Raw genomic sequence first — 11,562 nt, 5'->3', positions numbered from 1 at the left:
GGCGTCGCCGCAAGCCAATGGGCGAGCAGGGAGGCGGGGCAGTCAGTCCAAGGAGGCGGGATTTCCCGCGCGGTACGGCCCCTTGGCGCCTGGCGAGGGCGGCAGATCTATCGAGAGAGGGCGGGTCGGGGTCAGCTGCTGCAGGCGGGCGGGCGCGGGAGCTGTGGGCGGCCGCCGCGTCTTTTGCTGCCGCCCTCCCTCCGCCACGATGCCGGGGATCGACAAGCTGCCCATCGAGGAGACGCTGGAGGACAGCCCGCAGGTGAGGCGCAGGCGGCGGCGGGCTGCAAGGGAAGGAGCGGGGCTGGCCGACCCCAGGCCTGGCGCCGCCGCGGCCGCAGGTGCCAGCCCTGGCCTAGGTGGGCGCCGCCCCCCAGTGCCCCCGCCGGTAGCGGGCGGCGCCCCGAGCGCGGAGGCCGGGCCGCCCTCCCGAGGCCCGCGTGGGCCTGAGCCGCTGGGCCGAGAGCCGCGCGCGGGGTCTGGGATGTCGGCAGGCTGCGACCGAGCCCCGGCCGCCTTGGCTCGTGGGCCCGGCGGTCACATACGCGCGCGGGGCTCCCTTGTATGTGACAAAAGATGCTTTATAATCGCCGTGATGTGAGGTGGTAAATCCGGATCCTGGAATTTTCTCTTCGAAAACCTCTTCGGAGAAAATGCAGAAGGAGAAAAGACCCCGTAGACTTAATGATTTCTTACCAAGCTAGGGAAGGAAATGGATAATTTTGCGGGGGAGAGAGCTGCTGAAAGGCTGTTGATATGCCCGTGCGTAGAGTCCTCGGCGAAGCCCGTCAAGGGTCCCGGAGCCTCCCGGCCGAGTGTCGTGGCCGTGAGTGTAGCCGCTGTCACTCGGGCCATGCACGCCGAGTGGAGGACGGCGCCTTCGCGGTTCCACGACTGCTGCGCCCTCGTTGCAGACTTGGCTCTAATAAACTCATCAAAATAAAAGCCCTGTGTTTTGTGCGTTGGGGATGATGCTAGTGTGGTTGCTCTAGCTTAAGATAGTCTAGGAAAACGTAACCATTACTGATGTTTTCAGTACTGAAGAATGAAATCAGCGATGTTAAAACCATGTTGGTAGGCGCTGTAACTTGGGTTGAGAAACTTCATCCCTAGGCCTCTCTTACACAATAAGGGATTTAAGACGGTGTTGCTGGTTGGCTGCCACTTAGAATGAAGAAAATTTTCTGAAATGTTGTTCATTTAGAACTACAACTGCACATATTTCATGTGTCTTGACGGTTTAATATGACTCCAAAAGAACAGGAGGGAGGGGCTGGATCCCCCTTTACTGTATGATATGTCTGCCATGGATGTGGTGCCAATTTTGATTGCTAAAGTTGAAGTTGGGCTCTGATTGTGGAATTGATTTGTTTTTTTTTTTTTTTCACGCTGAAAGTTATCTTCACAGGCCAGTTGCCTGCTGGTAATGTACTCTTATCAGCCTATATTGACACAAAGAGAAACTGACTTCTTGGCTTATTTTGACTGCCAGAATAGCCAGTTCAAATGCTTAACGATTTCTGTAGTATAAAGTAATAAGCTACATTTGTTTCAGATGTTTAGCAAAAATTTTGTGGGATGTATTGGTCAGGTGTACTTTTGTCATTTTCGTTTTTTATTTTATAAGACTCAACAGGTGCCTTACCTTTCTTCTCATACCTGGGCTCACTTTTACAGCTTATAAAGATTACACACTGCTCAGAATGGGTTACACAGTGCCCTAGCCATGACTTAGGAGGGTATAATCTCTTGACTCATCTAATTTCTTGAACTTTTCACACAATTAGTTTACAACTTGAGCTTCTTTTTTACAAGCATGTGCTGTATTAGTATTAGTTTTATGGTAATTTTTAATGAAATAGCCACGTTGATAGTCTTTCGTAGTAAATTTGAGCTAGTTAATGTTTACTTGGGAAAATTAATTGGGACAACTGGGATTTAGAAGGGTAAGACACTGAGAAGCAATTCTTGGGGAAAACCTGTGGCAAGATGGAAAGCCCTGGATTGGGGATTCAGGATATAAGGGTTTTAGTCATTACTGCCGCTTAGTACCTTCTACCTTAGGGCAAGTCACTTAACTTCTCTGAACTTCAGCTGTTATAGATAGTGAATGTTTTAATCCTTGTACTTGATTATAAAAATAATAGTTGTTTGCTTCAGAAAAATTGGAAGATACAGAAAGCACACAGTTACCTGTCGTGCGCCCAGCAGCAAACTCTGTTAACAGTTTGCTTTCTTTTTTCTAGTTTTTTTCTCTTACACCTTCTAATGTGATTGAGATTATATTGTACATAATGATTTTTATTTGGCTTTAACTACACATTGTAGCTTAAGTACCTTCACACGTTATTACATACTGAATAAAAAATTCAAAGGTTGAACATTTCCTTGACTCACTTAATATAGTTGTCCTGTTGTTGGACTTTTAGAGTTTTTCCCAAGTTTTGCTTTTATATATAGTGCTAAGATTAATGCTTTTGGGCATCAATTTTTGTTCTCATCTGGACTATTTATCTAGGATAGAGTCCAAGAAGTTGAGTAACAAAGAGGAGGAAAACTTCTAAAGCTCCTGATAGAGATGTTTTTATTAGATTATTTGATCCTAGTCAAAAATGGCCTGCCAATTGCTATGTAAAAAAGTTAGAGCCTGGGAGTTGTGAAAGACTACCCTGAATTACAATTGTCCTTTTTTAGTTTTAATTTAAAGTAACGAAGTATTAAAATAGGGGTATATTTGCAAGTCCAAATCCAGCTGATTGCACATACACATCTTTAGAATTATCTTGCACAAACCATACCATTCTGCAAAAGATACCATCTGTTGAAGTAGGAAATCTTAAGACTATACTAGATGCCTTATCAATGCTTATATGTTGTTTTGAAAATCAGAAACAATTAAACGTTCTATTTAGTAAGAAAATATATGATCTTTAAAAAAATAATTGATTTTATATGTAGATAAAAATCTTATCAATGATCCATCTAAGCTAGAACTGTGAAGGCAAACTCCAATCCCAAATGGAGGCTTTTCTCTTTGGCATAATATGAAATACTCAAAGATTATGAGATGTACTTTTTTTAAATTCACATTTTGACATCTCTTATATTGAGATGCCCCTTACAATTGATGTTGTTTTACTTGTAATTGCCTGCAAATCTACACACTTGGTTATTTCTCCTAGTGACATGAGTGGCCAAGTGCAGCCTTTTAATGTTCAGCCAACAAATCAATTCACAACCACTTGAAGGATTATCAGTCTTGTTTTTTGTCTGAAAATATTTCTTTGACAGCTAGTAACATGAAGCAAGTGCTGCCATCAAAACTTGCTGACTGGGTATCAATAATTTGGAAGAAAATATTGGAGATAAAAGTGGAGCACTTCTGAGAAATATTTGTCACCTGCTCGTGGCACAGAATAATATTGGATGTGAAAACATGGCTAGCGGTGTCTTCTTATGTCAAAAAATTATGCACAAGAGTTGAAATTTTAGGGTTATATTAAATTTGTGCAACTTGTGTTTTCTTTTTGTGTTTATATGAGTTATATAAAAAATTCTGTCAAAGATCTGTTTCCATAAATATAAAGTAAAAACTTCAAGACATTAGAAAACCTGAATTCATAGCTTAATTGCCAGCATTGTTTTGTTTGTGACAGTAGTATATTAAACTGGCACAGCTCACAGTGGATACCGTCATAGATTCAATGAAATGGTACCAAATTGATTGCATTTTTGTAAGCTGCTAACTTTAAACAGTCATTATACAGTGTTGAACTCAATCTTATTAGCTTTACATAAGGAAGCTGTTTCAACCCTGTTTGAGGCTAAGAACATGTTTTTAATTTAAGTCCACTACACATTTTTGCATAAATGTGTTACTCCTTGAATTAGAATGCTAATTTTTGAAGAAAAAAAATGTAAGTGGCACACTTCTCTTAAGAATGGCACTAGCAAAACAAGATTTCATGATGCTTTCTTTTTTACATCTTAAAATAGCACTTGGGGAATGGCAGTAGGGCACTAGAGCTAAAAAATAAAAAGATTCTGCCAGATCTAAATCTCTGGGGCATGGGGAAGTAGAAGACTGAGATAACTTGGACTTCATATACTGGCATAATGATTTTGCACTGCTTTTTAAAACAACCATAGTGACTTAGCTTTCTCTTCTGAAAATAGGAAGCTAAGGAATAAGTTGATTTTTAGAAACCAGCTTCTAAGGCTGAGGTATAAATTAACTATTTGTAGAATAAAAGTACAAGGTCATCTTTTAGATTTTAAGCTGTAGTTATCTCAATAATTGTTGGAATTTAATTCTTATCCTGCCTTTGGGATATAAAAAGGTGAACATACTTTGCCTTTAAGCTGAGTTTCCTTATCTCTGATCCTTTTTATTGACAGTCTTAACATTTACTGACTGACAAGTTTTTACTCTTAAAGTGAAGGTAATTTTTACATGCTCATGCTCATTGTGGGGGGAAAAAAAAGCCTAACAACATAGAAATGTATAAAAAAGAAGAAAAATGATTCCAAATTCTGCACTCAGAAAAAACCTAGTTAGCATTTTACAGGCCATGTTGGGGAGGGGAAGGGATACTATGGTGTTATTTTGGATTATGATGGGGAGGAGTTTGGCACTACTAGAAGAGACTATGGAGAAAGAGAAATAATCAGGGACTTCCCTGGTGGCACAGTGGTTAAGAATCCGCCTACCAATGCAGGGGACACGGGTTCAATCCCTGGTCCGGGAAGATCCCACATGCTGTGGAGCAACTAAGCCTGTGTACCACAACTGCTGAGCCCACGTGCCGCAACTAATGAAGCCCATGCACCTAGAGCCTGTGCTCCGCAACAAGAGAAGCCACTGCAATGAGAAGCCCACGCACCGCAACGAAGAGTAGCCCCTGCTTGCTGCAACTAGAGAAAGCCCCTGTGCAGCAATGAAGACCCAACACAGCCAAAAAAAAAAAGAGAGAGAGAGAGAGGGAAATAATCATACTAAGTTATACTGAAAAAAGATATTTAAAATATTTATACATGGAATACTGTTAATATAGTCTTGACTGATTCTGTAGATTTGTTCTTAATTACAGACTTTTTAATTCATAAAAATATACCTTTGTTGTTCCTTCTAAGGTTTATATAACATAGTTGGAAAATCTATCTGTTTTAATGAAATTGAGAATAAAGAACCCCAGCGTCTTGGCATTACTATCAAAATAGAACAAAACTCAGAATTGTTAGAGTTCTAATATCCTGTGATTTTTCCATCTTTTAGGAAAGAAAGATTTCCACTTGATTTATATAATGGTTAACATAAACTTACTGCTTTTATTTTATACAGACAAGGTCTTTACTGGGTGTATTTGAAGAAGATGCTACAGCTATTTCCAACTATATGAACCAGTTGTATCAAGCTATGCATCGGATTTATGATGCACAGGTAAAGAACTAAAGGCTGACTCAGTGCATTTATAAAATAAATCTTTAAGCCCATGAGGACAGAGATAGTGTCTGTCTTATTTACTGGTGCCTAGCCCTGTCCAGGGTGCATAGTAATAAACATTTGTTGAATGGATGAATGAACATTAAGTATTTTGTATTACAGAGCTTACATTTCAATTACTAGTGTATAGTTTGTAGCACTACAAAAGTGATGAAGATGGAAGCATCTACTCCTTTTCCCCAAACATAGTAAGGACTTTCTTAGTGAAACTCATTGATAGTGATCTTTGCGTAAGATTTGACTTAAAACCCTGTATTGCCACTAGTATTTTCCCTAATCATGCTTTTAATCTTATGGGATACTTCCCCTTTTTGAGCAGAGGATTTGAAAGTAGACTAGCCTCTATCTAGATAGAAGGTAATAAAGAGTAGATATAGCTCTGGGGTACTAGGAGATGAATTTTAAAAGGATGTGACTAGATTATTTTGGTTGAACAGGCATAAGATTTGAGGCTCTGTTTATGTAACTTAATTATAAGCCTTAACAGCAACCTGGGTTCTATGATAAACTCTCTTTGGGATTAATTAAGTGTACAAGTTTCTTTTTTTGCCCCTTCTCAATTTCTCTTCTTTCTGGACTCAAATTTTCGTTATATACTTTAAAGTTACTGTGATAGTTACTTATTTATTTTTCTTAGTGATAGGTCGCTCAAGAATTTGATTTCTGACCACACAGATTAATATGTAAAAGAAACATTACGTATGTCATTATATTCATCACTGAAAAAAAACCTTTAAATTAAAAAAAGTATTTTCTTCATATGGCTACATTGCTATATGGTATGACTAGGTCATATGGTTGTATGTTATTAAATGCTTATCATGGTCTAGTATCAGCATCTAGAGAGGGATAATCAGTTATCAATGTAGACTCTCTGAAGATTCTGGATAACATTGTGTACAGTTTACTTCTAGCTTTAAAGCTTTAACTAATCGTTTTTATTAGCTAAAAAGAAAAAGCACACACCTGGAACACTGCTGAATTCCTTGACGGTGTCTATTCCATGGTTTGAGTTTCCCTTTAAAGTGCTTAGTGGTAGTTCCCTTTCCAATGGCTTAATGAGGGGTTTTGAGAACATGTTGTACAATATTTATGTTAAGTGATAAATAAAAGTGGCATAGGAATCTTCAATTAAAACTTTTTTCTTAATCTGTACTACTGTTTTAATTTGAATGCTCATCTTTTCCTGTAGAATGAATTAAGTGCAGCAACACACCTGACTTCAAAACTTTTAAAAGAATACGAAAAACAGGTACTATATATGAAAGTTTTAAAAGTATAATTTAAAATATGCAGTGATACAGTATCTGTATAGATAAATAGAATTTCTTATCAATAATTCTAAGCCTTTTGGGATTCACAGAAGGTAATTTTGATATGCCATTGAAATTCCATTATGCACTTATATCTAATAATTTTAATGATTTAATGTTAGACACAGAGGTTATCTAATTTACCTCTCCTTTTTCAAATGAAGAAACTGAGGCTTGCTCAAGATTACACAGCTGGCTAGTAAAGAAATTGGAGCTAATTTTAAATCTTTGAACTTCTAGTATGGTGTGCATTCCTGTACACCATGTTGATTGGTCACTTAGCAAACATTTTAATTAATGTGTACTACTTATATGAATTACGTTATTTTATTAAAACGATGTTTTTAGAGCTTATTCAAAATTTTAGAAGTTTTCTGAAGTTATTTAAAAACTATAATGTCACTCACAAAAGACATACAGCATTGGACCTTTACCTCATCTCTGTTTCTCGCTTTTCAGCGTTTTCCACTGGGGGGTGATGATGAAGTTATGAGTTCTACTTTGCAACAGTTTTCAAAAGTTATAGATGAGGTAAATGCTTATTTTGTTTTGCTTGTATAAGTGATCTTATAATTAAGTTACTGAAGTTGTTTAGCTTTTATTGGGAAGTTTTATTATTATGATTTTATGAGTAAATCTTAATGATAAAAGATTACTATTTAAAGAAGCGCCTTATTTCCAAATCTTGGTGGCTGTCTTGTAAAAACAACACTATCTTTGTCTGATTAAAGCAAATTGTTTTCAAGGAATAAGCATATAGATGTGCTCTCTCTACTTTCATGTACCATTCAGCCTTTAATTGTGTAGTTTGATGTAGGCAGGGAGAGAAGAGTTAAGCTGTTAGCCATAGCTGGGCTCTTTATGGTTTCTCTGTTTTTTACATTGAGCAGTATTTTACCATTCATTTCATTAATCCTTCCTTCCCAAACAACCAATACCTCCAGCCCTTAATTTATCTACCAGTCAGCAGAACAAATCATTAAGACCTAGAAGCCAAGAGGAAGCAAGGTGGTGAGAAATGTTCGGAGAATCCATCCATAACTATTTTGTACTACTGCAGTGAAAGCTCTTCTTTTCAGATGAGCCATTAGGTAGTTCTGTCTTTTCTAGTCTCTTAACTGGAAAAGTAGTTTTTTGAAACATTTTAATAACACATCATAGCAAAATATTGTCACAGGAGATCAATTTAAAGAAATATTTATAGGAAATGGAATTTTTTATTGTGGTAAAATATATATAAAATTTACCATTAATGACATTTCGCACATTCACAATGTTGTGCAACCACCACTGGTGTTCCAGAACATTTTCATCATCATCCCAAAGGAAACCTACTAGGTGCCTATTAAGTAGTCACTCCCTCCCTCCCCTCAGCTCCTGGCAACCACAAATCTGCTTTCAGTATGGATTTGCCTATTTTGGATATTTCACACAAATGGACTCATACGATTTGTGGATTTTTGCGTCTGTCTTCTTTCACTTGGCATAACGTTGTCAGGGTTCATTCATGTTGTAGAAAGTATCAGAATTTCATTTTTTGCTCTTATTTTGTTTTGCTGAGTAAAATTCCATTGTATGTATACCACATTTTATTTATCCATTCATTAGTTGACAGACATTTGATTTGGGTTGTTTTCCATCTTTTGGCTAATGTGAACAGTACTGCTGTGAGCATTCATGTACAAGTTTTTTGTTTTTGTTTTTTCAAACGCCAGTTTTCAGTTTTTTGGGGTATATACCCAGGAGGGGGAATTGCTGGATCATATAATAATTTTATGTTTAGCTTTTTGAGAAACTGCCAAACTGTTTTCACAGCTCTTGCACAATTTTACATTTCTGCCAGTAATGTAGGAGTGTTCCAATTTCTCCACGTCCTTATCAACACTTGTTATTTTCATTAATTTTTTTACTATAGCCATCTAAGCGGGTATGAAGTGGAATCTCATTGTAGTTTGTTTGTTTGTTTGTTTGGTTTTTGTGGTACGCGGGCCTCTCACTTCTGTGGCCTCTTCCGTTGTGGAGCACAGGCTCCGGACGCGCAGGCTCAGCGGCCATGGCTCACGGGCCCAGCCGCTCCACGGCATGTGGGATCTTCCCAGACCGGGGCACGAACCCGTGTCCCCTGCATCGGCAGGCGGACTCTCAACCACTGCACCACCAGGGAAGCCCCCTCATTGTAGTTTTGATATGCATTTTCCTGAAGGCTAATGATGTTGAGCATTTTTTCCTATGCTTATTGACCATTTGTATATATTTGAAAAAGTATCTATTCAGACCTTTGCCCATTAAAAAAAATTATGTTTATTTTTTCATGTTTATTTTACTTTACTTTTTTTGGCCACGCCTCATGGCTTGTGGGATCCCAGTTCCCCAACCAGGGATTGAACCTGGGCCCTCGGCAGTGAGTGCAAGGAGTCCTAATCACTGGACCACCAGGGAATTCCCTGCCCAATTTTTAATTGGGTTGTCTTTTAGTATTGAGTTTAAGAGTTCTTTATTCTAAAGTATACAAGTCCCTTATCAGATATGTGATTAGTAAATATTTTCTCCCATTCTGTGGGTTGTCTTTTTATTCTCTTGATAGTATCCTTTGATGCACAAAAGTTTTCAATTCTGATGAAGTCCAGTTTATATTTTCTTTGGTTGCTTGTGCTTTTGGTGTCATATCTTAGAAACCATTGCTAAATTCAAGGTTATCACATGTTTTCTTCTGAGAGTTTTAAATGGAATTTTTTTTTTTTTTTTTTTTTTTTTTTTTTTCTCGTTACGCGGGCCTCTCACTGCTGTGGCCTCTCCCGTCGCGAAGCACAGGCTCCGGACGCGCAGGCTCAGCGGCCATGGCTCACGGGCCCAGCCGTTCCACGGCATGTGGGATCTTCCCGGACTGGGGCACGAACCCGTGTCCCCTGCATCGGCAGGCGGACTCTCAACCACTGCGCCACCAGGGAAGCCCCTAAATGGAATATTTTTGACTGTCACCTAATTATGTGATAACATCACATAATTTTAGGGTTCCCTTATGTAAATGTATCAGTACCTTTTTTAACTTTTTGGCCGCATCACTTGGCATGCAGGATCTTAGTTCCCCAACCAGGGATTGAACCTGTGCCTCCTGCCGTGGAAGCCCAGAGTCTTAACCGCTGGACTGCCAGGGAATCCCTATACCAACACCTTTTTAGTAGGTTTTGTTCAGTTTCCATAATGCTGGTTGATTGTCTCTTTGTAGTTATTTGGCCTTTTTGGTCTTTCTTTTACCAGCTTAGCTCTTGTCATGCGGTACTTTCAACGCAGCTTGCTGATGCCATGATGTTCCCCATTACCCAGTTTAAAGAAAGAGATCTGAAAGGTATTGAAGTCAAGCTTATGTTTACTTTCATTAGCTGTTGGAAGATCACTGCTTGTAAAATTTGTAATACTCTATACCTTAACCATTTCTGACTGTAGCAAGTGTCACTTTTACTTTAATTAGTTGCTAAACATTTACAGGAGCTCCTGCTAGATGTTAAGCTAGATACTGAGGAGTACTTGTATGAATAAGGTGTCACATCCCTTGGGAAAGCCCAGAGAAGGAGATGGGTAAACAGATAATTCTGGTACTCTTATAATTAGGGATGAGCAAGGTGCTGTGGGGGCTCAGAGGAGGTGTCAGAAAGGCTCCCTCACAGATGTGCCATGAACACTGAGCAAGGAAGAAGAATTGGCCAGGAGAAGAGAGTCACTGTTCTACTGGAGGGACCAGAAAGCACAGAGTTATGGGTAGAAATGCATGTGTTGTTTTGAGAAACTGAGTGTGGCTGCAGTGTTGGATGTGTTGGGGGATGGCGGGAGACAACTCTAGAAATAGATTAGTTGGGACTAGATCATGCTAAAGATGTTGGACTTGAGTTTATAAGCAAAGAGAAGACAATGGATGTCTTTAAGAAGTATACCTTTGTTTTTGGAGGATGGATTTGATGCTAGGAGAATGGACTAGGAAGTTGTGAGAGTCCAGTGAGGTGTGACCAGGGCCTGAACTGGGACAGTGGCGCAGGAGGTGAGGCGTGTTGGTGGGCTGGAGTGGTGGGAGGTAGGGGCTGGTCCATCTAACAACCCATGTCTCAGTAGCTTGTGGTGGCTTTCTTTTTTTCCCATTTAGGATTATTACGTGATAAAATGAGAGCGTTTATAGACTTGGCTCTGCTTTCTTACAATTTACAATCTCAGACAATCATACAGACTTATTTACAAAGTATGTATAGATAGAGTAAAAACATTGTACTAATGTATCAGTGGATGATAAAGTATTTAAATTATACATGGAATAAAGACAAATGTATTTTAGAGATATAATTAATATTTGTCTTGGTAATCTTCAAGAATAATCTTTTCCAAGGTCAAGAAACAAGACCTCTTTTCTCCATCTAAGGGGACTGAATATCATAATCTTGTCAATAAAATGTTCTTTTTATCATTCAGCGTTTGAACTTATTAGAGTCAGTATCAAAAAATCAATAGGTTGGATTCTGGTACTAAATCAGAACATTTGTATATCTTAGAATTTGCAGTGTTATTTTTTTAAATTTACTTATTTTATGTATTTATTTTTGACTGCGTTGGGTCTTCATTGCTGTGCGCAGGCTTCCTCTAGTTGCGGTGAGCAGGGGTTACTCTTCATTGTGGTGCACAGGCTTCTCTTCTCTTGTTGCAGAGCACGGGCTCTAGGCGCACGGGCTTCAGTAGTTGTGGTGCATGGGCTCAGTAGCTGTG

The 11,562-nt window shown here is 39.1% G+C and overlaps 1 protein-coding gene across 1 annotated transcript in view; it reads left to right on the top strand.

Moving 5' to 3' along the window:
- Positions 1-208: 208 nt before the first annotated feature.
- APPL1 (adaptor protein, phosphotyrosine interacting with PH domain and leucine zipper 1) overlaps positions 209-11,562 on the top strand; it is a gene marked incomplete at its 5' end in the record, with an annotated part of 29,951 nt that continues 18,597 nt past the window's right edge. Inside the window, 5 exons of the mRNA XM_079713162.1 lie at positions 209-262; positions 5,342-5,440; positions 6,696-6,755; positions 7,276-7,347; positions 10,075-10,162. Of these exons, the coding sequence (XP_079569288.1) occupies positions 209-262; positions 5,342-5,440; positions 6,696-6,755; positions 7,276-7,347; positions 10,075-10,162 (373 nt within the window). The remainder of the gene's footprint in view (positions 263-5,341; positions 5,441-6,695; positions 6,756-7,275; positions 7,348-10,074; positions 10,163-11,562) is intronic.

Source organism: Hyperoodon ampullatus, assembly GCF_949752795.1.
Source record: "Hyperoodon ampullatus genome assembly, chromosome: 10".
NCBI classification, from domain to species: Eukaryota; Metazoa; Chordata; class Mammalia; order Artiodactyla; family Ziphiidae; genus Hyperoodon; species Hyperoodon ampullatus.
The sequence above is the reverse complement of the archived record's forward strand: the minus strand, read 5'-3'. Positions and strand labels throughout refer to the sequence as shown.